Source organism: Chiloscyllium punctatum, chromosome 1 (assembly GCF_047496795.1).
Source record: "Chiloscyllium punctatum isolate Juve2018m chromosome 1, sChiPun1.3, whole genome shotgun sequence".
NCBI lineage: Eukaryota > Metazoa > Chordata > Chondrichthyes > Orectolobiformes > Hemiscylliidae > Chiloscyllium > Chiloscyllium punctatum.
The window spans coordinates 90,632,093-90,658,730 of NC_092739.1; the positions used below are offsets into that span (position 1 = coordinate 90,632,093).

Below are 26,638 nucleotides of genomic sequence, written 5' to 3' on the forward strand. Positions count from 1 at the left end.
ATTACACAGCATTTTTTAAACATAAAAGAGGCATTTTTGCTATTATCTTGGCTATTATGTATCCCTCAAACAACATCACTAGAAGCAACTCATCTCACCTTTTTCCCAGATATTATCTGTTCTGAAGATGGATAGCTGATCATGAAACGTTAATCCTGTTTCTCTCTCTACAGATAGTAACATGCCTTCTGAATTTCTCCGGCAATTTCTGTTTTTAATCGCTAAAACATGTGACCTGGTCATCACTTGGGGAAAAAAATGTAGGACACATGTCCTGCTCTCCAACAGTGACGCTACTGTACTCGAAAGGTACTTCATTATTTATTAATTAATTAGGACGCGGGAAAAGGCGCTATATGAATGTAAGTCTTTCCTACTCATCCATCCACTCACTCAAGCAGCAAAGTAACACGTACAGGGATAACAGATGTGAACGTTGTAAAACAATGACAAATGAAAAAAAAAGTCAGAAAAAAACTTATTCTGTCACCTTCGGAAGGGGTGGGGCTGTTTGTTTCTTAAGAAAGCTTAAAATAATGTGAGTACATGAGGGTTTGAACGTGGCATTTGGAAGAAACTCGCCCCATCGGTCAAAGGGCCTGGCTAATGAATTAATTTATAGGAATCACCCTTCGCATGAAGACACCAATGTGGTATAGGTTTGTTGTGAAGATGTCTTTACCTTGCCACTGCTCGGGGGCTCCTGGATGTAAATATTGCTCATGGCGCCCGCCGCTTTGGGGAACGTGAGCCCAGTTCAAAAGGCGGCACGCGCTCGCGCTGTTCAACTCCCGCTGCTGACCGATCCCGAGAAGCTCGCCACACCGAAACCAAACAAAACAACACTCAAATACGTTATCTGTGAAGACAATTCACATGCGTAGCTCCTCTAAAATCCTCCCCCGCCCCCCATTCGCTGTGAAACCTTACAGCTTTCAAAATGTTCGCCTCTTGTCCGTCGGGCTCGCACAAAATTTGCCTCTGAAAGCAAACGGCCAATGCCATCGACGCCCTACAGAAATTAACTGTAGGGGAGGGTAGAGATAAACCTTGTACGATTTTTAAAAGGAAGTTAAAATTGGATGTTTCTTGTTATTGGCAATGTTTGTTTTATCTTGTTATTGCAGCTGGTAGGAAGATATTAAGCGGTGCACCAGCTCAGCAAGTGTGCTTGGGAACTTCCTCGAAGTAGAAGCGAATGGAATTTAGCAATGGCCTTTTCAGGTGAATTATAATGATTTGGAACTTGTGCGTAGAGTTATTGTTTTTAAATCCCATTTCAGCAACATAAGGGTTGGAATATTTAAAGTTTCGAAGTGTTCCAAAGATCAGTTGGTGATAGGTCTGACTTCGTCAGAATCGTGTTTGGAAGGAGCTGCATATCACTACTGGCAAAACAGAAAGTGAAAAAGGTTTTTTTTCTTCAGATGCTGCCAGATCTGCTGTATTTATAGCACGTTCTTTTTATGTTTTAGATTTCTAGCATCCGCAGTTCTTTATTTTTATATCATTGAGAGATATACATTCAGTCAAGAGATATACGACGAGTCATCAAACTTCTCTCAGCACTCTACCCCCTCCCCCCCCCCATGGAGAAGATTTCCTTGACCATGCTTAATGGGATGCAGCGAAGCTTCATGGCAAGTGTTGAGAACCCCCAAAGCAACTCCTTCCTGACTGTATACCACTGTGCCGCCACCTCTTATGGGTCTGTCGTTTTGACGTGACAGCACATACCTAGAGATCGTGTTTGTGGCGTCAGGGGCATTATAGCTCTCATGTCAGCATACCTTACAGACAATTTCACTTTTAATTGGTTGACTGGACAAATTCAAAGATATTGGTTGTCAGTTGTTTCTAGTGCCTTTGTTGATGCCAGCTGGGCCTGTCTGGTTTTATTCCTTTCATCAGACTTTATAATTGTTAGATGCTGAGGAGCTTGCTGAGCCTTTTCAGAAAGCATTGAGTGTTAGCATTGGTGTGGAAGTGGACTTACATTTAGACTAGACCAGATAACAACTGCATATTCCCTTCTTACTTAAGGAAGTTAGTAAGTGAGATGGCTTTAATTAAAATTGGCATTGGTTCCATGGTCAGCATAGCTTTTAATTCCAGATTCATTGACTGAATTCAAATTTCATCATCTGCCCTGGTGGACTTCAAACCTATGTCCCACAGTGGTTGGACTATAATAAATAGGAACCGGATGTTTGGCTCATTGAGCCTTCTTTCCCACTCAATAGGATTGTGTTTAATCCAACACTCCTAATGACCTGTGTCTTCCTTATAACCCTCCATTCCCTTTACTGATCAAGAATCTGTTGTGGGCAAATCATCACATTACTTTTAATTTGATTACTTATTAAGAAGTCTCATGGGCAATCAAGTACTGAAATAATAATTCAAACATTTTTGCAAATATTAGACCCCTCAGATAAGTAAGGTTAAGCCTGTGACCCAGTGTAGCTATCAGCTGACCAGTGGTGAAATCTGGCTAGGATTTCGACCAAAAGTGATCTGTCTCTTGAAGTTTCCAGGATTCAGTTCTTCTGCAGTATCGTTCTTTGAAGTTCTGCTATTGAGTTCAGGTATTCAACTCTCATACCAATTTTCATCCTTTCGTCTCTGAGGTGATATGTCAATGATTTCTTTAGAGTCTTTCATCCTGGTTACAGTGAGACTGTAGCTGGCTTCCTTATCAAAAGTATTTTTTTTTTGTTTCTTGTTACATTTGGCATTGACCATTTGAAGACACAGCTTTCCTGTGATTTAACTCCTTAAATTCTTCTGTAGAGCAATCCTTGTCCTTTGTGACAATAAAGCATCCAATTTATCAAGCTGGTGTCAAAGCAGTTTTGTTCATGTAATCTTGCCAAGATATGGCTAGTTCCTTGAGTCTGTGTAACACCTTGTCTTTGTTCCTTTTAACAGTTTATTCCAGACAGTTACTGCTAATAGTTTATCTTTTGTTGATTCATTCAGTCCATGATCAATTATTAAAGTTCTGAAGTCTTTACTTTCATAATCCCTCCTCTTTGTTTATATTTTTAATGAACAAGCACTTGTAATTGGCTATTTCCCACCACGTTGGTTCATTACCAAATTGAATCGCTACACCATCCCCAATTTGAAATGTACTATTTTATAATGCATTGCAGATATAAGCAAACCAATAAATGAAGTAAGAATAATGATCAGTAAATAAATCATAAGAGTATTAAACATGCACAAAGAAATAAATATGTATTATGCTACACTATTACAGAGTTAAGATCATGACGTCCTAACAGAATTACAATATTTGAAATAATACAAACCTAAATTGCATGTGTATGTCACCTTCCTAATTCTAGATGTCATCCATCAAGAATGTTCTTTAATATTTTTAATATTTGTCTTAATTCTCTGACTATTCTGTTGAACCTTAACATGTAACCTATGTGCCTTTCTCAAAATCATTTTTCCAATAAGATGTAACTATTTCTCTAGCTGACTCAGTCTCGTCAGAAGTCATGGATTTTTTTCTTTCTGATGTTAACCAATTCCATTGTTCCTATGCATATCGACATTCGAGGCTGCATGTAAAATGTTGAATTAGTGATGGGACAAGACAGGTGATGATAATAATATTCTTTTAAAGATGTTGTGACACATTATTCTCCTTCACCTGCATCTCCAACTCTAATTATATTGTCTCGAATGATACTTGAAATTTCAACAGTACAGTTAACTATTCCAAACAGGTGCAGACATGCTGGATCGAATGACCACTTTCTGTACTGTAAATTTTCTTCTATAAGACATGGTAGGAACAAGAAGAGATGGCAGCTTAATTTTCTCCATTGTCATAAGCTGTCCATAACAAGACATGTGCATAGAGATAATGTTTTAAAAATTTAGTGTTGAGACTTGGTAATAGATTTGAATCAGGCTTTCCACTTAGTTGTGAAATCAGAAGGAAAGATCACTTTTTTTTAACAGAATGTCTAACACTGCTGGGTTTTTTTTCTTTTCTTTTTTTTCCTCTGACACTCCTGTTTATTTTTTCTTTTTTTTGACATTAAAGATCACATTTATTCACACAACATCCTGAAATGGAAAAAAAAATCCATGTCATGTTTGCTTCTGTTTGGTTTCTAGAAACATCAGGATGGAGAGGGTTCAGAACAGATTTACCAGGATTTTGCTGGGTATGGAAGATTTGAGTTGTAAAGAAAGACTAGATAGGCTGGGACTTTTTTTACTGGAGAGTTGAGAGGTGATCTAATAGAAGTTTATAAAATAATAAGAGGTATAGACCGAGTTAATGGTAGTTGTCTTTTCCCGAGGATGGGGGATTTCAAGGTTGGGGGCACATCTTTAAGGTGAGAGGAGAGAGATTTAAAAAAGACAGGAGGCAATTGTTTTACACAGACAGTAGTTCATGTGTGATCTGAATTTCCTGAGAAAGTGGTGGATGTGGGTACAATTACAATGTTTAAAAGACATTTGGATAGATACCTGAATAGGAAAGGTTTGGAAGGATATGAGCCAGGAGCAGGCAGGTGGGACTAGTTTCATTTGGGATTATGTTTGGCGCAGACTGGTTGGATTGAAAGGTCTCTTTCTGTGCTGTATGACTGTATGACTTTAATAACAGAAATAGAAGAAGAAAATCACATTTTAAATTTAGTTCCTTAAGATACACATGCTGCAGGCTTGGATGGATTCTCTTTCATGATTCATTGGGTGAATGGCACATCGGACCTTTCAGGTTTCCAAACAAAATTATGGCTTGAGTTTCCTTGAAGACAACACTTCACAGGTGAAGACAATTAGACTATCTCTCACTGACTCAGTTGATTGGTTTTTCAAAAAGGGTTCTGTTCTTGCTGGGGAAATGGTCTATTGAAACTTCTAATTGCCCTTACACTGCTCCTTGAAGTAATACAGTTTACTATCTGAAATCTATTTTGATCATGTGGCCACGTAATCACAAATCCAATTGTCAACACACAATGTTAAGTTAGAAGACACTGCCACATAATGGGTGGGGTGAATGGTGGCTATACACACCTGATGGTCACTCTACATCTCTTTTTTGCAGACACTGAATCTGAGGGATTATTAATTCTTAGTTTAAGTAAATATCCAATTAGCATGGGGTATGAATTTGCGAGAGGTTTAACATTTTGGATGTCAGTATAATGGAGAACATTCCACCCACAGACATTAATGTTATAAGAACTTTCCAAAGACCTGAGTTAGTTTCTTGCACTTGGAGAATTTATTAGAGATCATCCAACTTGGCAGCCTTTGCTGTTGTGAGTTGTCCTTGTTTTGAAGTCAAAAAGTGTGGTGCTGGAAAAGCACATTAGGTCAGGCAGCATTTTAGGAGCAGGAGGCTTATGTCCGAAATGTCGATTCTCCTGCTCCTCAAATGCTGCATGACCTGTTGTGCTTTTCCAACGCCACACATTTCGACTCAGATTTCCAGCATCTGCAGTCCTCACTTTGTCCTTGTCCTTGTTTTTCAAAAACTCCAAATTGTATGAAGTCCTTATCTCAAATGTTAGTCATAGCGATGTACAGCATGGAAACAGACCCTTCGGTCCAACCAGTTCATGACGAGCAGATATCCCAACCCAATCTAGTCCCACCTGCCAGCACCCAGCCTGTATCCCTCCAAACCCTTCCTATTCATATACCCATCCAACTGCCTCTTAAATGTTGCAATTGTACCAGCCTCCACCACATCCTCGACAGCTCATTCCATACACGTACCACCCTTTGTGTGAAAAAGTTGCCCCTTGGGTCTCTTTTATATCTTTCCCCTCTCACCCTAAACCTATGCCCTCTAGTTCTGGACTTGCCGATCCCAGGGAAAAGACTTTGTCTATTTATCCTATCCTATCCATGCTCCTCATAATTTTGTAAACCTCTATAAAGTCACCCCTCAGGCTCTGACACTCCAGGGAAAAAGCCCCAGCCTCTTCAGCCTCTCCCTATAGCTCAAATCCTCCAACCCTGGCAACATCCTTGTAAATCTTTTCTGAACCCTTTCAAGTTTCACAACATCTTTGCAATAGGAAGGAGACCAGAATTGCATGCTATATTCCAACAGTGGCCTAACCAATGCCCTGTACAGCCGCAACATGACCTCCCAACTCCTATACTCAATATTCTGACCAATAAAGGAAAGCATACCAAACACCGCATTCACTATCCTATCTACCTGCGACTCCACTTTCAAGGAGCTATGAACCTGCACTCCAAGGTCACTTTGTTCAGCAACACTCCCTAGGACCTTACCATTAATTGTATACGTCCTAGTAAGATTTGCTTTCCCAAAATGCAGCACCTCACATTTATCTGAATTAAACTTCATCTGCTACTTCTCAGCCCATTGGCCCATCTGGTCAAGATCCTCTTGTAATCTGAGGTAACCCTCTTCGGTGTCCACTACACCTCCAATTTTGGTGTCATCTGCAAACTTACTAACTGTACCGGTATCTTTATTGGGTGTGACAGGCGTAAGTCTGATTAACTGCCATATGTCTGGAAAGTTCCATTTTTATTCTGTTTTTCCTGCTAATTGTTCATTTGCGGTTCTGTATGTTTACACCCTCAAACGAGTTTTTTCAAGTGCATTCCAATGTTATACTTTATGCATTGTTTTTGAATGTCGTTGCAGAACGTAAGCCAATTTTTCCTGCAGTGTAATGTTGAATGACCATATGCAAAATAATTCTTAATGTACAAAGTAACAGTTTATGTTCCAGAAAGATTGACATACATCAATTTTAATTTTAATGTATTTTATTTCAGGACCAAATAAAGACAATATTCGAGCAGGATGCAAGAAATGTGGTTATCGTAAGTAACAGACTTTAGAAATTCTTAGCTATTGCTATTCAGAAAGAGAGTATTTTAAATAAATTCTTCAGACAAACAATAGCTTTTATGGCAAAAATGTACTTTATTCATAAAAAAACCTTTATCTATATTCATAGGTACTAGAACAGTTCTATACTTGCGCATCAAGAAAAACAAAAATTGGAATTTGCCAGTCTCTGCAGTTTGAAAAACCAGAGGCATTTCTAACTCATGCAGGACACTATTTATGTACTTTGAGATAACGAGAGGGTCTGATAACTGCACAGAGCCTAGTTATACTTCAAAAAAATCCTTAGATGGAGGTCTTTCCTCATTGCACCTTGGCAGCTTCCCCTAGTTTTAGTGCATACCTCAGCACATAGTCCTGGACCTTGGAATGTGTAGTCTGCAACACTCAGTTGATGTCAACTCTTTGTACTGGAAGACCAACAGGTCTCAGGCAAACCAAAGAGCATCGTTCACCGAATTGATCACCCTGCAGGTGCAGTTGATGTTTGTCTCAATGTATGTTCCAAAGAACAGCCCATAGAGCACAGAGTTCTGCGTGATGGTGTTGGACAGGACAAACCTTGACAAAGACCACTGCATCTCTGTCCAGACAAACCTTTTTGCAAAGGCACGTTCCAGAAGAAGAGTGACAAGTCTCTTCACCAGTGCAGCTTCTTGAAGGGCACCATGTGGTGGCACACTTAGACCAGATGTGCACAGGATTTGAAGGGTAGTGCCCTTCTCACCACCAACCAGCTTAAGTCTTGGTATTGTTGGACATTTGTGGTCATAAGGCATTTTACCAAATGATTTTAACGGAGTGTTCAGAGAACAATGCAACAGGACCCACCCTCTCCTTTTCCTGTAGGGTCTCGAGAATGTTATATGCCGGCTACTTCCTGATGGACTTGTAGTCAAAGGGAATTTTCCTTGCAGATTGTTCCAGGAAGGAAAGCTGAAACAGAATGGTCCAACTACTTTGAGCTATCCTTTGCAACAAGGCCATCCTGTACAAAACCAGGGACAGGTAGAATCTACTTGGTATTTACATTCCAAGGGTCTACGCACAGCTTGATGCAGTTACACACAAAGGTGGCCAACAAGATGAAGGCAGCATTGAGTATATCTTTCTCCTGTTTATGTAGATGATGTCCCTGTGAACACGATCCATCTTTGATTTCAAAATGAAGTGGAAAATAGTCCAGTCGACTGCAAAGGCACAGATTCAGCAATTGGGCCCGACCTGCACAATGTGCAGCTTCACCAAGAATACCTCACACCTGATGACCAGGTTTTTAGCACATGGAGAGGGAGCAGTGCTCCCATAAATCCCAATTTCTTCTGGTTAACAGTAATTATATTGACGCCAACAGCATGGGTTCAATTCCCACACTGGCTGATGTTACCATGAAGGACACTGCTCCTCAACCTCACCCTTCCACTGAGGGCTGGTGGCCAACAGGTTATACCAAAGCCTGTCATTTCTGTCTAATGAGAGAATAGCCCTACAGTCCAGTTCGACTGTGGTAACCTAACCATTACCTTTTATTCTAATCCAGTGTTTTGCTGACACTGATATTTCCCTATGCTCAGTTAAAAATTATTATTTTTCCTCTGGAATAACAATTTCTACTGTTCATTGCAGTCACAATCACAAGTTTCCTATTTATGAAAAACAATTAGCAGTCTTCTCTGCAATTTTAAATAGATTTGTAATTTTGTCAGTTTAGCTTTTTTCTTAATTCATCTATATGCGCAAACATATTTTAAACTGAATACTGACTATTTTGTATTTAGATAATGTTACATGAAGAAATACTTTCTACAAGCAATGTAGTTGCATTATGAGTACTTGATGTGGCATTTATCAAGGGAATCGGTGATCACAACAAAAAGATTGCAGGAATTAACTATAAAACACATTTTCTGATCAATAAACTGAAAAATCTGTGAGAAGAATGTAGTAAGTTGTCAACCAAGTCAGTAACTTCATTGATAACACCCAGCTTTACAAATACTGGGAAAATTGAAGCCATTCTCTTCCGTATCAACTCCACACTCCATTCCTACCTATCGACTTCTTCACCCATCCCTGGCAACAGTCTGAGATGAAACCACTTTTGAGTTTGGTGTCACACATGATTCTGAAATGAGCTTTTGATCTCGTATAGAGTTTTCATTAAGATTGTCTCTTTCTGCACTTGACTTTGCACTTGCCTCAATTCTGCTGCTGAAACCCTCATTTATACCTTTTATTACCTCCCAGACTTGATTACTTGAATGCACTCATGGCTCGTCTGTCTCATTCTAGCTTCCGGAAATGTACTTCCATCCAAAACTCAACCGTTGTTTCTTAACTCTCACCAAGTTGTTTTCCCCAACTGCCCGTGCTCACTTACCTACATTGGCTCTGGGTCAAGCAGTGCCTTAAATTTAAAGTTCATGTTCCTTGGCCTGGCCCCTCCCTATTTCTAACCTCTTTCAACCTCACAATCCTTAAATACCTGGACTCCTCTAATTTTGTCCTCTTGTGCATTCCTTATTATACTTGCTTCACTATTAATCACTGTGCATTCAATTGTTTAAGCACTAAACTTGGGAATTCCTTCCCTACGCCTCTGCAACTCTCTAACTTGTTTTCTTCCTTTAAGACATTTCTTAGAATCTGCCTCTTCGACTAAGCATTTGGTCATCTGATCTAATATCTTGCCTGGCTCAATGTTGTATTTTATCTTGTAATGTTGCTATGAAGCACCTTGAGACACATCATTACCTTAAATGTGCTATGTAAATTATTGTAAATAAAGAGGGCATTTTCTCAACTATACTCTTAAGCATCAATTTCTTTCAGTGAGAAATCATTTAAGTTCAGTGTTCTTCTGGTATTATTTTCCTGCTAAAATTTTCAAAATGCAATCTCACTAACATTTTAAGTGTATATTAAATTCTTCCATAAAACTCTTTGTCTGGCTGCACCTCTCTGCCTTTCAAAGGTCTCTTTAAAACTTAATTCTTCCTCAGTACCTTCAACACTCTGATTTGTTAAATATCTTCCAGAGGTTCTGATATGTTTAGATTACTATGTGCAGGGTATTATTAATTTGCTCATAAGGAGGTGGAGGAAGAAGGATGAGCAAGGCAGTAGAAAACAGAATAATGAAAGAGGATGGGAAAGGGGAAAAAAAAGTGAAAGGGTGTTGAAAAAGAGAGGAATTTAGTTTTACCTCCATTTGTGAGAGTAAATGATGCTTTGGTTTTGCAAAATCTTGCATCACAATTTGGACTATTGGGTTTTTCAAGATATTTGAAAGAGTAGTCCCCACCTTTTTCTCATTAGTTCTTTTCAAATATTTTTCCAACTACATTTTAAAACTTCCTCATCCCTGATATTATTCTAGTAAACCTCTTCTGTACTGTCTCCAGTACATTGTTATCCTTCCTGTATTGTGATGCCCAAGTTGAGCATTGTATACCAGCTGATGGAACCAGAGTTTTGTAAAGGTTATTATGTTTTTTTTAAGTTCAATCACCCACATTCACAAAGCTAAGTGTCTAACATGCTTTCTTAATTGCCTTTGCAACTTTATCTCCCCTTTTTGAAAATATTGTGAATCTCCACACCCAAACCCCTCTGTTCCTGCATCCCATTTAAAATGATACTATTTAGATATGTTGCCTCTTTTATTTTTCCTAAATCACATTTTTTTCTCACTTACCCATATTAAATTGTATTTAGGGGTACTGTAGATGTTTGTTATTGAACTAGTAATATAGCCTGTACTAACCAGCTTAAAAAAATGAGTTCACATCCCAGCCTAGAAATTCAGAATGTTACATACAGTGAAATGCTGTAGGTCATTGGATCATAGTACAGTGTAACTCAACCCCGTTTTCTTTGGCACTAAAATGCACATTGTGGCATACACTTGTCACATAAGTCAATCCTAACCCATTTTTTAGCTCAGAAATGTATGTTATGATTGACTTATAAGTGGGTGCATGGGCTGAAGTAAGTGATACAGGCCATGTTTCCAAGATGATGTGTAGAGTCAGTGTTTACAAGAAGATATGTGGGAATTTATTTAACACAAGTACACATAGAGCAGACCATGTATTTTCATTGACAAACAAAAATGAGTCCTCCTGCAAAAGGAATGAAGTACAAAGTTGGCCGAACGGCCTGTTTCCACGCCCTGGGAATTTTATGTATTCTATCTCTGTTAGTTTCAAACTGAAAGTTGTAAAATCTGCTGACTTTCGATAACTGAACAACAGCAAGAGAATTCTGCATTAGTGAAAAAACTAGCAGAAGAATTGAAGTTTCCTAAGATCAAATGTGTCAGAAGAACAGGAATCAGTCATTAGCCTGATGTTGAGAAGTGTGTGTCAGAATAGTTGTTAAAAAATCATTTAAATGTTTGTATTGTCACAAGAAATGCAATGTACACATCAACTTAAATGACCCAAATTAAACTTGAGTCCAACAAAGATTTCAGAGCAATGACTAGTTGGTGCAGCCATTGTATGAACTGAAAATGTTAGTGTTGTCACAGGAAAAAATGAGGACTACAAATGCTGGAGATCAGAGCTGAAAATGTGTTGCTGGAAAAGCGCAGCAGGTCAGGCAGCATCCAAGGAGCAGGAGAATTGATGTTTCGGGCATGAGTTCTGAAGAAGGGCTCATGTCCGAAACGTCAATTCTCCTGCTCCTTGGATGCTGCCTGACCTCCTGCGCTTTTCCAGCAACACATTTTCAGCTGTTGTCACAGGAAGCCAAGATCGCTCTACAACAACCAAAAGAATTCTGCCAAAATTTCCAGTGATTCAATGTCAGACAGCAACAACAATACAGATATTCATTTACCTCACATATGCAACAGGAATTAAACACATGAATTTCAAAATATCCAGCAACTGAGCATTAATATCATTCAAAGAAATTCACAAAATGCAATTCTATGAATGGGAAAGAATGATTTATTGTGAAGGAATAATTCTGACACTAAAAGCACCATATTTGATCTGGAACAGAATCATTACGGTGATGTACCCTTGGTAAAGATGTCACACGTGATGAATTTGAGTTTATAAAGCACTAATGATTGTGGTTCAAACTAACCTTGTAGAACTATTTGATTAAATAAAATATGATGCGTTGATTTCAGGTCTGGACTTTTTTTAAAGAAAAAAAGTTATTAACAACAAAGGTAACCATGGAATAGTTACATTGTCATTAAAAACTCAACACTGTGGGCGGCACGGTGGCACAGTGGTTAGCACTGCTGCCTCACAGCACCAGAGACCTGGGTTCAATTCCCGCCTCAGGCGACTGACTGTGTGGAGTTTGCACGTTCTCCCCGTGTCTGCGTGGGTTTCCTCCGGGTGCTCCGGTTTCCTCCCACAGTCCAAAGATGTGCAGGTCAGGTGAATTGGCCATGCTAAATTGCCCGTAGTGTTAGGTAAGGGGTAGATGTAGGGGTATGGGTGGGTTGCGCTTCGGCGGGTCGGTGTGGACTTGTTGGGCCGAAGGGCCTGTTTCCACACTGTAAGTAATCTAATCTAATCAACTGTGCTATCTGGTTAACTGATGTGATCCATGGAAGTAAATCTACTATCCTTGTGCAGTCTGAGGTCTCGATCAGGTCAGCCAAAGTTTAATTCAGATGAGTACAAGGTGTTTCATTTTGGAAAGGCAAACAAGGGTTGAAATTATACAGTTAATGGTAGGGCCCCGGGGAATATTGTTGAACAGAGGGACCTAGGGGTGTAGGTTCATTGTTCTTTGAAGGTACTGTTGCAAGTAGTAAGGGTGGTGAAGAAGGCTTCCCTTTATAGGTCAGAGCATTGAGTATAGGAGCTGGGATGTCATGTTGTGATTGTACAAGACGTTGGCAAGGTGACTTCCAGAATACAACGTACATTTCTGATCATCCTGAAGGATGTTATTAAACTAGAAATGGTAAAGAAAAACAATTACAATGATGCCAGCACTGGAGGGTTTGAGTTATAAGGAGAGGCTGGATTGACGAGGATAGAGTGGTAGACATGATCTGTATGAACTCCAGTCAGGCATTTGGCAAGGTTTCTCATGGTAGGCTGGTTAGCAAGGTTAGACCATGTGGATTACTGGGAGAGCTAGCCATTTGGATGACACAAAGGACGTGATGGAGGGTTGCGATTCAGACTGGAGGCCTGTGAACAATGAAGTGCTACAAGCACTGATGCTGGGTCCACTGCTTTTCGTCATTTATATAAATGATTTAGATGTGAACATAAGAGGTATGGGTGGTAAGTTTGCAGATGACACCAAAATTGGGGGTGGAGTGGACAGTGAAGAAGGCCACCTCAGAATACAATGGGATCTTGATCAGGTGGGCCAATGAGCCAAGAAGTAGCAGAAGGAGTTTAATTTTAGATAAATGTAAAATGCTGCATTTTGGAAAGTCAAATTGGGGTAGGGCTTATACACTTAATGGTAAGGTTCTGGGAAGGAGTTGTTGCTGCTGTTGTCGCCGTAGTCTTACCAGACTATAGGGACTGCTCTCCTTTTGAGAGAAGCGACTGGTGGTGATTTAACCCAAGGGCCACCAGACGTCAAGCGAGGGAAGAGGTTGAGAAGGAGAGTCCTTCATGGTAACCTCAAATCGTTGATGGGAATTGAACCCAACTGTTGGCATCATACTGCTCTGCAAACCACAATCCAGCCAACTGAGCTAAACAGATTCCCTCCTGGGGAGTGTTGCTGAACAAAGAGACCTTGTAGTGCAGGTTCATAGTCACTTGAAAGTTGAGTTGCAGGTAGACAGGATAGTGAAGAAGGCGTTTCATATGCTTTCCTTTATTGGTCAGTGCAATGACTGTTGGAGTTGGGAGGTCATGTTGCGGCTGTACAGGGCATTGGTTTGGCCACTTTTGGAATACTACATTCAATTCTGGTCTACTTGCTATAGGAAGGGTGTTGTGAAACCTGAAAGGGTTAAGAAAAGATTTACAAGGATATAGCCAGGGTTGGAGGGTTTGAACTAAAATAATGAGGGCCTGAATAGGGTAAATAGACAAGGTCTTTCCCCAGGGTGAGGGGAATCCAAAACTGGAGGGTATAGGTTTAAGGTGTGATGGGAAAGATGTAAAAGGGACCTAAGAGGAACATTTTCACGCAAAGAGTGATGCATGTATGGAATGAGCTACCAGAGAAAGTGGTGGAGGCTGGTACAATTACAGCATTTAAAAAGCATCTGGATGGGTATGTGAATAGGAAAAGTTTAGAGGAATATGGGCCAAATGCTGGCAAATGGGACTAAATTAATTTCGGATATCTGATTGGCATTGACGAGTTGGACTGAAGAGTTTGTTTCCATGCTATATGTCTCTATGACTGGGACTTCTTTCCCTAAAGCATCAGCAGCTGAGTGGTGACTTTATAGAGGATTATAAAATCATGAAGGTAATAGCCAAAATCTTTTATCTAGGCTAGGGAAGTCCAAAATTAGAGGGCATAGGTTTAAGATGAAAGGGGCAAGATTTAAAAGGGATTAGGGGCAAGTTTTTAACACTGATAGTAGTGCATGTATGGAATGAGCTGCCAGAGGAAGCGGTAGGTACAGTTACAAAATTTAAAAGACATTTGAGCAGGTACTTGAACAGGAAAGCTTTAGAGAAATATGGGACAAATGGGATAGTTTAGAATACTTGGTCAACATGGACATTTTGGACAAAAGGGGCTGGTTCTGTGCTGTATGACTATGATCGACATCTGAATCTTAATTGCTGTCTGAATTAGACCAGAAAGGTACTCTCTTGTATGAAAATGCTGCAAAAAGTTGCTTTAATGTTGCATGTGTGTATACTGTTACAACTGATCGAGGTGGAGAGTTTTTCTCTTTTGACTTTAGCAATGATTACAGGCTAATGTCTGTAGGTTGACAGTTGTTCTTCAATTTGATAGTTAATTAGGTGGACCCAAATCTTTTATTATGTTATGGACTAGGCCAGACCATGCAAAGCATTCTCAAGCTGGCAGCCCAAGCCATAACTTTGTGATTTGTTTCGCTACGTATACAGTGAAAATTACCTGGATTAAGTTAGCAAGGTTGACCACCAGGTTTAAAACAACAAAATATTTATTCTGAAAATTACACAATGAAATATGAAGAACAGAATAAAGAATCTCTACAGAACTCAGTTATCCAAACTAGACTTAAGTATGCTGTTCTGAATACATACAACAATCCCAATAAGCAAACCCCCTTTAAAACACAGTACAAAAAAAAAGGGGTCAGATGCTTACAGGTTGAAGTTAAAGGGCAGAAGAGAGAGTTTCCACACAGCTCACTGTTGCACTCCCAACCAATTCTGGACTGGACTAAATTGTTCAGCTAGAGAGCTGACCACTCCCCTTTCATTCCACAGGTCACTTCTAAAACATGACCACTTTGGCTTGAAGTCTGATCTATTTACACACAAACAAAAGGTCTCTCAAAATCCTTTTCATCTCTGTACCAAGCCAGTCTGATCGGAGCCCGGCCTGGTTTATTACCCCTCTAAACTAAATGAAGGACAAGGAACTTGAGCCAAGGAACAGCCTTTAGAAAGAAAAGGACTAGCTTTGTGAGAATTATATCAGGATATTTTCTTTTGGAGTTTTTTTTTGTCTCTTCACTTCCATAGAGAGAAGGAAGTTTGCCGACCATAAGAGTTTTCTGACTGCACTGCCCTTGCAGGACTGTAGCAAAATGTAACTACATCAACATCATGGCTGTTGTCAAGCAGTGTTTCCTAAACACGCACACTTTGCTCTGTCACGTTATGGAACAGTCTTGTACAACTGCAAATATACCATACAATCCCAATGTGTTTTCTCTTAGTTTGCAAAACACTGCTGGTACTTTGGCTTTATAGAAAGTGCACGACTTCATTCCGGTTTGTCATCCAAAAAAGAAAATGTGTTCCCTTACACTGCAACAAACTCAGATTCTTCCAAAATTCCATATTCTTGGACTAATCCATTCGATAGTTTACAACTACCTGCACAACCAATGGGAGAACTGAGTTGCTGCAGAGCACTCTGTAAATATTATACATTGCATTTATGGTATGATGGTGATGTATAGGATGAATGTTTAGGCTAGTGGATCAACAAATTATCAAGCAGATTGTTTTATCTTGGGCAATATTGAGCTCTTGAATACAGCAGCTGTATTCATGAAGACAAGTGAAAAAAATCTGCTGCTGTTCTGACATGTGCCCATTCAATGATTGAGTAATTTGGAGTGTCGGGAAGTGAGCCACGTGTGCACTATAGCAGCTTCTGACCTAATGTACTAGCCATTGCATTTATGTAGTTAGTTCTGTTGAGTTTCAGTTAATGCCAACCCCCAGGATATTGTTTGGGGGGGTGGGTTGGTAGTAATATCTAAGATTAGGCTTTCCCTTGGTGAAATTACCTTGGCAGTAATGGGTGCAAATGTTATTTCAACTTTCACCTGGATATTATTCACATCTTGCTGCGTGTGAGAACGAATACTTATGAATTGTGAACAAAGTGCATTCTAAACCTCAGCTTTGTTAAGTGATAAACTTTTGTTATGATTTCAGCTGGCCATCTGACCTTTGAATGTCGAAATTTTGTCCGCGTGGATCCGAAAAAAGATATTGTTTTAGATGTCAGTAGTACCAGCAGTGAGGACACGGAGGATGAAGAAGAGCTTCGGCAGCTGCAGGATATTATTAATAAAAAAGGTATGATACCACACTGCATAATGAAAGTAAGCATTATGATTTGCAGTTTCCCTGTGTTTTTAATTCATCTCAGTAAGTCTGGCACTTATCATTGCTCTATGGTGGACTGATATTGGTTTAATGTAACTAAATGGCTTGCTCAATCATTTAATTGGGCACTTAGGAATCAGTCATGTTTGTGAGAAGCTAAAGTCCTGTCTATGTCAGAAAAGCCGCCCGGATGTCAGGTATCCTCAAGCAATGAGGCACGTGGAAGTAGAACTATGATAGCTCTAGCCACAACCTTTCAGTCCTCCACAGATATAAGAGTGACACCAGAAGACCAAAGGTTTGAAATTATGGCAGTTCACCACCTCCTTCTGGGCACCAGTTAGGGATGAGCAACAAATGTATGCCTTGTTTGCAAAGCTCGCATCCTACCTTTTTAAAAAGACATCAATTTTTATCAACTTTTCATAGTAAGAACGATACAGCACAAGAACAGGTCCTATGGCCTGCCAAGCCTGTGCCATGACATTTTGCCCTTCCACATTAAAACTGTCTTCACTTACAGGATTTGTATCCCTCTATTTCCTTTCTATTCACGTATTAGTCTGGGTATTTCCTGAATGCTGCTATTGTGTCTGCTTCCATCACCACCTCTGGCGCTCCAGGCGCTCACTATCTTTTGTGTGAAAAAGGTGCCTTTTAAATTCCCCCCTCGCATCTTGAACCTGTGTCCCTTAGTAATTGACCCCTGCACTCTGGGGGGGAAAGGCCTTATACTTTCCACTCTATCCATGCTATTCGCAATCTTATAAACTTCTGTTAGGTTGCCCCTCAACCTCCTGCATTCCTGTCAAAACAAATCCAGCCTATCCAACTTTTCTTAATAGTTAAAACCACCCCATACCAGGAAACATCCTGGTAAACCTTTTCTGTACCCTCTCCAAAGCATCCACATCCTTCTGGTGTGGTGACCAGAACTTTACACAATATTCCAAGTGTGGCCTAACTAAAGTTCTATAAATTCTATTGTGGAATAATTTGTCCATCCTTATACTCAATGCCTCTTCCAAAGAAGGCAAGCATGCCATAAGCCTTTTTTACTACCTTATCTACCTGCACTGCCACCTTCAATGATCTGTGGACCTACACACACACATCCTTCTGCCATTCACTGTATAATTTCCACTTGACCTTCCAAAATGCATCACCTCTCATAGTAAACTCCGTTTGCCATTTTTCCTGCCCATGTCTCCAGCTGATCTATATCCTGCTGTATCCTCTGACAGTCCTCCTCACTGTCTGCAACTCAACCAATCTTTGTATTGTCCGCAAACTTACTAATTAGTTATGTTTTCCTCTGAATCATTTATGTATATCATGAACAGCAGAGGTCCCAGCACTGATCCTTGTCACCACTAGTCACAGCCCTCCATACAGAAAAGTGTCCTTCCACTGCTACCCTCTGTTTCCTTTTGACTAAGTCAGCTCACCCCAGATACTATGTGACTGCACTTTTTGTACCAGTCTGCCATGAGGAACCTTGTCAAAGGCTTTATTGAAGTCCAAGTAGACAACATCAACCGATCTTTGTTTTTTTCCGTCATCAATCATCTTCAACTACTGGATGTCTCAAAGCACTTTACAGCCAATGTAGCACTTTTTGAAGTGTTGTGGCAGTTGTGGCGATTTTTTTTTTAAGCGGCAATATGTGATAATGATCAGTTAATCTGTTTGGTGATATTGAATGAAAGATGAATATTACCCAGCACATCAGCAATAATTCCTGTTCTTCAAAGTACGTCTCTCAGATATTTTATAGCCACCTAAGAAGGCAGGGTTAAAGTCTTTTTCAAAAGATGGCTTCTCTGACAGTGTGTTACTTACTCCATACTACACTAGAATGGCAGATGTGATTTTAGTCCTCAAACCTTAGAATGGGACTTAGAGGTTAGTATGTTAGCAATAGGCTCAGAGCTGTTTCTGTGTTTGGGATTTTTTATTATTAGACTAAATTGTGTCAGTGGTGGGTGTATCATTACAAGCAGGATCAATCAGGCTGGTAGCTCTATGAGTAACATCCTCTTCAGAGCTGAAAGTGCGACAGAATTGAGAGGGTGGCTTTCAGCAGAGATTTCTTTCTCCCCATGCTAAGAGCCCAACCACCTCACCAATTCTTCTTTCCTAATACTGCTAGCTGACCACTCCATGTTACCAATTCGACAAGCTGCCACTTTCTTAACCTGCTAGGAACACAATTATTTGGGGCAGTAGTGTGAAGAAGCCCTTAAGTGATCATTAATTGAACACCTAAGGGCCTTAACTGTACTTATTCACTTAACTTCTGAGGTGATGGGAAGTGGGCAAATGTCTCTCCAATGCCAACCTCACCAATTATTGCTCTTCCAGTCACCTTCCACTGTAATTCTTTGGAGAGAAAATTCAATGTGTCTCACAAGCTTGATCAGATTATTTGAAATAATGGAGGAATATAATACATAGATTATTTTATCAAATGGTATTTGAAAAGATTGTATGTAATAGATTCACTAGCTCATGGGACAGTGGCAGTATGGATTCAAAATTAACCGAAGGCCTTTAAGTAGTGATTAGAAATGAATGATTATTTTTCAGACTGTAAGAAAGTAAAAAGCTCCCCTCATGATCACCAAGAGTTGGCCTCACCTTGATTTATATTCATAATCTGAACTTGGATGTACAGGCACAGTTGTACAAAAGAAAGGAAGTTATGCCAAATCCTTATAAATCGCTGACTAGCTGTAGTACTGTGTCTAACTTTTAGCACCACACTGTCAAAGGATATCAAAGTCTTGGAAAGGTACGTAAGAAATTTACTGGAATAGTACCAGGAATGACTGACTTCAGTTCTGTGGAGAAACTGAGATAATTCTATATAGACCAAAGAAGATTATTCAAGAGATTTTATACAGGTATTCAAAGTTGAAGGTCAGTTATAGAAGCCAATACCACATACATAACCACAAAAGTCCAAGAAGTGACAGGAAAAATTAAGAGTGAATATAGTTAAGGAGACCAAAATTGCGCACAATCCTCCCAAGTGTGATCTCCCCTAGACCCTATATAGCTGCAGCAAGAGTTTCTTGTTCCCGTACTTAAACCATGCTGAAATGAAGGTCAATATACCGTGTGCCTTCCTAACTGCTTGCTGTACCTGCAAGCTTGCACTCAGTGACTAGTATAAATACATATCACATTTATAAAGGAACCTATCACCATTTAAATAATACTATACCTTTTGTTTTCCTACAGAAGTGGATAATATCACATTTATCCACCTTATACTGCATTTACCTTATGTTTGCATACTCATTCAACTTGTCTGAATTAGAGTCCTAGAGATGTACAGCACGGAAACAGACCCTTCAGTCCAACTCGTTCATGCTGACCAGATATCCTAACCTAATCTAGTCCCATTTGCCAGCACTTGGCCCATATTCCTGTAAACCCTTCCTATTCATATACCCATCCAGATGCCTTTTAAATGCTGCAGTTGTACCAACCTTCTTCCTCTGGCAGCTCATTCCATACACGCACCACCCTCTGTGTGAAAAGGTTGCTCCTAAGGTCCCTTTTTATATCTTACCCCTCTTACCCTCAACTTATGCCCTCGAGTTCTGGACTCCCCCCCAACCCAGGGCAAAGACCTGTCTATTTATCCTATCCATGCTTCTCGTGATTTTATAAACCTCTATAAGGTCACCCCTGAGCCTTTGACGCTCCAGGGAAAACAGCCCCACCCTGTTGAGCCTCTCCCTATAGCTCAAACCCACCAACCCTGGCAACATCCTTGTAAATCTTTTCTAAACCCTTTCAAGTTTCACATCATCCTTTCGTTAGGAAGGAGACCACAAATTGCCCTGAAGTCTCTACATCCTCCTCACCATGCACACATCCACCCAGTTTTGTGTCATGAATGAACTTGGAAATATTACATTTACTTCCCTCATCCAAATCGTAAATGTAATGGCACAGTGGTTAGATTCTCTTGACAAATTATGTATGTATATGGGAGTACATCTTGACCAAGTCTGCATTATTTCTGGCTGTACTAACATTTTTAAATTTCACTCATGAGATTAGGGCATCTCTGGCTGACCAGTATTTATTGCTCATTCCTTGTTGCCCTTGAGAAGGTGATGGTAAATTGCCTTCATGAACCACTGCAGTCCACATGCTATAAGTTGACCCACAATGCCCTGAGGGAGGGAATTCCAAGATTTTGACCAAACAACACTGAAGGAACAGCAGGACAGCAAACACATGGGGACACCACAACCAGCAAGGCCCCCTCTAAACCATATTGACCATCCTGATTTATCTTTTACCTACTTTAATTTTCTAATTTTGAACTTATTCAATGCAAAAAGCTATTGCTTTACCACATTAATACATTTTCCAGAATGCTATCCCTCGGTAGTTCAGAATTTCATTGAAATGGAGCTCTTGATTAGAATCTGTACATGTAATGGGGAAGGTAATAAACCAATTGGGTAGTTAATAGAAAATGGGGTAAATCTGGATAAATGCAAGATATTGCATTTTGGCACAACAAATAAGGGTAGGACTTGCACAATTAACAGTAGGGCCTTGGGTAATGTTGTAGAACAGAGGGACCTGGGGTGCAGGTACATAATTCTTTGAAGTTTGTGTCACATATGGATAGAGTGGTGAAAACCTTCATTGCTCAGTCATTTGAGCATAGGAGTGGGGAAGTTATATTGAGATTGTACAGAACATTGGTGAGGCCTTTTCTGGAATACTGTGTCCAGTTCTGGTTGCCCAGTTATATGAAGGATATTATCAAGCTGGAGAGGGTTCAGAAGATATTTACCAAGATATTGCGGAGTATGAAAGGTTTGAGTTAGAATGAAAGGCTGAAAAGGCTGGGACATTTTTCACTGAAGTGTCAGAGGTTGAGAGGCGATCTGATAAAAGTTTATAAAATTATGAGAGGTGCAGATAGAGTTAATGGTAGTTGCCTTTCCCTAGGATGGGGGATTTCAAGAGAAGGGGGCACATTTTTAAGGTGAGAAGAGAGAGATTTAAAAAGTACATAAGAGGCAAATTCTTTACACCTCTTCACATGTGGCATGCACTTCCTGAGAAGGTGATGGAAGTGGGTACAATTACAATGTTGAAAAGACATTTGGATAGATATGTGAGTAGGACAGGGATATGGGCCAGGAGCAGGCAGGTGGGACTAGTTTAGTTTGGAATAGTGTTCGGCATGAGGGCCGAAGGGCCTGTACTGCGCTGTATTTTTCTATGTTCTATGTTCTATGTTCTATGTTAACTGGTTGGACAAAGAGTCTGTTCCCATGTTGAATGACTGTGACTGTAAAATAGCATGAACAGTGGGTTTTTGTTGATAAAAGGAGTAGGCATCCGAATCCAAGTTGTGAAGGAAATGGAGTTTCCCATCATCCATTTACAAAATACTTTGATTTTTTCCCTATTCTTACCAGGAATGTGGCATGGCTGGCAAGGCCAGTATTTTTGTCTATTTTTAATTGCCCTTGAACTGATTGACCATTTTAGGAACAGTTAAGAGTCAACCAGGTTACTTTGGATTTGGAATCACACATAGGCCAAACCAGATAAGGATAACATACTTCTTTTACTAAAGGATATTAGTGTACCAAGTGGGATTTTCCACAATTCACGGTGGTTACTTGGTCATCAGTAGGCTACTTTTCTTTCAATTACCACTATGCCATCACTATTGATCACACAAGTTATACTTTCAAATAAACCTGTTGGACTATAACCTGGTGTTGTGATTTTTAACTTTGTCCACTTCAGTCCAACACCAGCACTTCCACATCAGTACTGATAGTTGTATAACAATGTATATAGACGAAAGCTAATATACCACCTAAAGACCAAATTACATAACTTACAGGGTTATAAGCTTACGTAGGTAATTTATAAGTTTAAACAGAGGAACTTGTGTCTTAAGTAATATTTTGCTAAACTGTAGTGAGTGATAACACAAATAAGATTTATCAACAAGATTAAATGTATCAATTTTTTAAATTTTTGTTGCATATCGCTCTACTTCTACCCAGTGGTTTAACTAAGCCCAGGCTAGTTTCGAAGTAATAGTTAAAAGTAACAAGGTAGAATTATGTACTTTGTGTTTACGTCAAATAAAGTTCAGTGTGATGCATTGTAGAAGAGCATAAGAAACAGGAAGAGGAATAGATCGTACAGTTGTACCTCTTAGGGTACTTCTGCATCATATCCACTTGCCTGCCTGCCCTGTATCATTTGATTCTCTGAGAGACTGAAAGTGATCTGTCTCAGCCTTGCATGCATTCACCAAATCAATATGCATTTGTAGTAGGTCTTCCTTAATCTTATACTCCTTTTATTTTGCCCTGATATCAAGTCTCAATGCCAAAGTCAAAAAGCATTCCCAACTACTTCAGCACAATGTCTTTCTGTTATCTATATTGGCCACTTTTTGTAATATCTGAGTGGGATTATCAATGAGTGCTAAATTAAGGATAATTCTGGACATGTCAACTGGGAATAGGATTTGACTGACCAAACCCATTTCACATAATTCCTTTATACCCAATAGATTTTATCACGTTAGAGATGAAGTGATCTAGGAAGTGAAAGCTGAGTCTAAGCCAATGTGGTAAGTCCAACAGCAATTTGATTGGTAATTAAATGGAGCTCTATTTCAGTCAGTCACTAAATTATGACTGATGTGTGTTACACCAGTATATGACCTTTTTAAACCATGTAAAGATATGATTTAGATACAAAATAGTTAATTGTCCAGATATTGTAAATCTTTTGACCGTCTTATTTAATACTTTTGTTTTACTTGATTATTTTATAGAAACAAAAGAAGCTGATGTAAAGAATGAACACCACAAGAAGAAAAGGAAGGATAAGACAGACGAACACAGAAAAAGGTAATTGTGCTGCTGAATGGAAAATAAATTTGTACAGTGTAGCTGTACACAGTGACTGCAGTAGCTTTGAATTGGAGTCCCAAGTTGTGAGTGACAAACTTGTCATGCTCGATAGCATTCACAAAATGTCAATTACATTTTATGTGTCAAAATTAGTTGTTTATATAAAGTTTACTTGCCGACACAGATGTAACACATTTGGATTTCCAAATAACATTGATAAAGTTTCAAACAAAAATTAAAGTGTGGATTAGGGCTCATTAGATTGGGGGTATGGATAGTGGATTGAATAACTACAGGAAACAAAAGTTAGGAAAAGCAAGGCTGTAACTGGTAGAGTGCAGAAGGGTCAGTGCTGGGTCTCAGCTATTTATAATCTATGTTAATGGCTGAAAATATGAATCCAAGAAAAATGTGTCCAGGTTTGCTGATGGTACAAAGCTAGGTGGGAAAGTATGCTGTGAGCAGGACCTAAGGAAATCACAAAGAAATAAAGATAAATAATTGAGAGGGTAATAGGGTAGCAGATGGAATATAATATGGGGAAGTATAATGTCTGTGCTGTCATTGGGACGGTGATGGTGGTGTCTGGAACGTTGTCTCTTCCATGAGTATGACTGTTTCAGGCTGTTTGTTTTGTCTTTGAGACAGCTTTTCCAATTTTGGCACAGTCCCCAGGTGTTAATAACTAGGACTTGTAGGGTCAATCAGTTGTTTCTGCCATTGTCTTTACAAGTGCCAAGGTCAGTGCCAGGTAGTCTTTCCAGTTTTGTTGAGACTTTGTAGTAATTGATATAATTGAGAGGCTTGCTAGGCCATTTCAGAGGGCATTTGAGAGTCAGCTACATTGCTGTGGGTCTGGAGTCCCATGTAGCCCAGACCAGATGAGGATGACATATTTCCTTTCATGGTCATCAGTAGATTCTTAATTCCAGATTTTTTTAACTGAATTCAAATTTCACTATTTCCCATGGCAAGATTTGAAACCAGGTCTCTAGAAGATTAGCTGAGTTTCAGGATTCATTTCTAACAATAATACCATTCAGCTATTGCTTCCCCATTTTGTTTTGTCCATCAATTACAATGCAGGCTTACTTTTTGGGATTCTAACTTTTCAGATCAGGTTTGTCCATTTTATTCTGTCCTAGGTGAAGTCCTAACTCAAGTTTTAGTTTTGAGATTTATGAACTATTTACTAGTGAAAAATAACTGATGTTTTCTGCAATTGCTTTTCCTGTGGTTATTATCTTTTGGAGTACCATTTCTTATATAGGTTGAAATCAAAGCTGAAGAGCTCTTTTGTGAATGAAGAAAAAGTGTGATTTATCTCCTATGGAAAGCAAGTACCCATGTTGGAATCCAATCCTGTACTACCACTGAGTCAGGAGACATTCCATCTTACCTATGAAAGATTACAATGGCTGGAAATTAATTATGTTGGTCTTTACAGATCATATTCATCTAGTGAAGACTCAACTGGGAAAAAGAGCAAGAAGCAAAAGGTTCTTAAAAAGAAAAAGAAAAATAAGAAGAAAAGCAAGCACAAAAGTCACAAACACCACCAAAAAGTTAAGAAAAAGGAAAAGCACTCTCCATCCTCATCAGACAGTTCGAGTTGCTCTTCAGATAGTGACTAATTATATAGTGTTAAAATCCTTTGGTTGTTCCGAAGACTGTTTTTTTGCAATCTTTTTTGTGTGCAGGACATGGTTCACCATATTCATGAATATTTATTCAAGTCAGAGAAAACAGAATATTTAACCATTATGAGCAATGTGCGTTATAATACATTGACATTTTTGTTGAAAATGTGTTTATTGCACAGATGACATTACACATGATGGCTCAATGGTTAGCACTGCTGCCTCACAGCGCAGGGACCCAGTTTCGATTCCCGCCTCGGGCTACTGTCTGTGTGGAGTTTCCTCCCCACAGTCCAAATTGGCCATGCTAAATTGCACATAGTGTTAGATGCATTAGTCAGGGGTAAATATAGGGTAGGGGAATGGGTCTGGGTGGGTTACTCTTTGGAGGGTCGGTGTGAACTTGTTGAGCAAAATGACCTATTTCCATACTGTCGGGAACCCAATCTAATTATTGGACAGCTGGGCTAAAATGGCTATTTTGATGATGCATTATCAAGATTACAGTTGTTTTCTGATGTAATAATTACTATTTGGTGAATTATATTAAATATATAAAGCAACATTCAGTAGCATTTCATAATTGTTACTACTTTTCTAATAGAATTGTCTATAGATCAGCCACATATGTCACTATATCCACAGGTTGTAATGTGATTTTCAGATCAGAGAAAATGGTGGCATTGTTGGCACTGTACCAGCAATCCAGAAGTGCCAACTAATGTTCTAAGGACATGGATTCAAATTCCACCGTGGCAACTGGTGCAATTTAAATTCAATTAATAAATCTGGACTTGAAAGCTCATTTTGTAATGCTGCCATGACACTCTTGATTATTGTAAAACCATCTGGTTCACAAACACCATGTATGTGTGGAAATCTACCATCTTAATTGGTCTGGTCTGAGACTCCATGTGATTGCGTCTTAACTGCACTCTGCAATGGCCCAGCTTCCCACTCAGCTGCAAGACAATTAAGCATGGGTAACAAATGCTGGCCTCATTAGTGATACTCACATTCCAGAAATAATTTTTAATTATTCTCTGTAACAATCTATGCTCATTTTTTAAACATTTCAATAAATGTACATATTACTTTATTTGTAAATTGTTTGTATACTTCTGCAGCAGCCTAATACATTGCACATTACTGGCTTGCATAAACTTAACTCTTTTAACAGAAAGTTCAAATATAAGAGCGTTTTAGACCACAGTACTGTCAATGATTTGGACTACTTGTAATTCTAACTCTATGTTTGGTGAGTTGTAAAACATTAGACTTTTGCAATAAGAAACAGGTTCATAAATAGGCCGTCCACCCCTTGAACCTGCCGTATCATTACATGAGATTATGATTGATCTATGACCTAATTCCATGTAACTGCATTTTCCTATAACCACACATGAACCTGAGTACTGGGGCAGTGATGGTGAGAGA

General features: G+C 39.3%; 2 protein-coding genes across 3 annotated transcripts in view; one reads left to right on the plus strand and one right to left on the minus strand.

Annotated features, from left to right (window-relative positions):
- cwc27 (CWC27 spliceosome associated cyclophilin) overlaps positions 1 to 913 on the minus strand; it is a 267,994-nt gene extending 267,081 nt beyond the window's left edge. The window contains exon 1 of the mRNA XM_072570824.1: positions 683 to 913. Coding sequence (XP_072426925.1) covers positions 683 to 724 — 42 coding nt within the window. The 5' untranslated portion in view covers positions 725 to 913. The remainder of the gene's footprint in view (positions 1 to 682) is intronic.
- srek1ip1 (SREK1-interacting protein 1) lies at positions 435 to 26,308 on the plus strand. Of its 2 annotated transcripts, none has more exons than XM_072570847.1 (6): positions 435 to 538; positions 1,128 to 1,224; positions 6,808 to 6,855; positions 16,459 to 16,602; positions 23,483 to 23,558; positions 25,009 to 26,308. In XM_072570847.1, the coding sequence occupies exons 2-6, from the start codon at positions 1,212 to 1,214 to the stop codon at positions 25,193 to 25,195; spliced, it is 468 nt and encodes a 155-aa protein (XP_072426948.1). In that variant the 5' UTR covers positions 435 to 538; positions 1,128 to 1,211; the 3' UTR covers positions 25,196 to 26,308. The 2 variants fall into 2 exon arrangements, with proteins under 2 accessions (XP_072426948.1, XP_072426939.1); XM_072570838.1 differs by lacking the exon at positions 435 to 538 and adding an exon at positions 544 to 659.
- Positions 26,309 to 26,638: the final 330 nt, after the last annotated feature.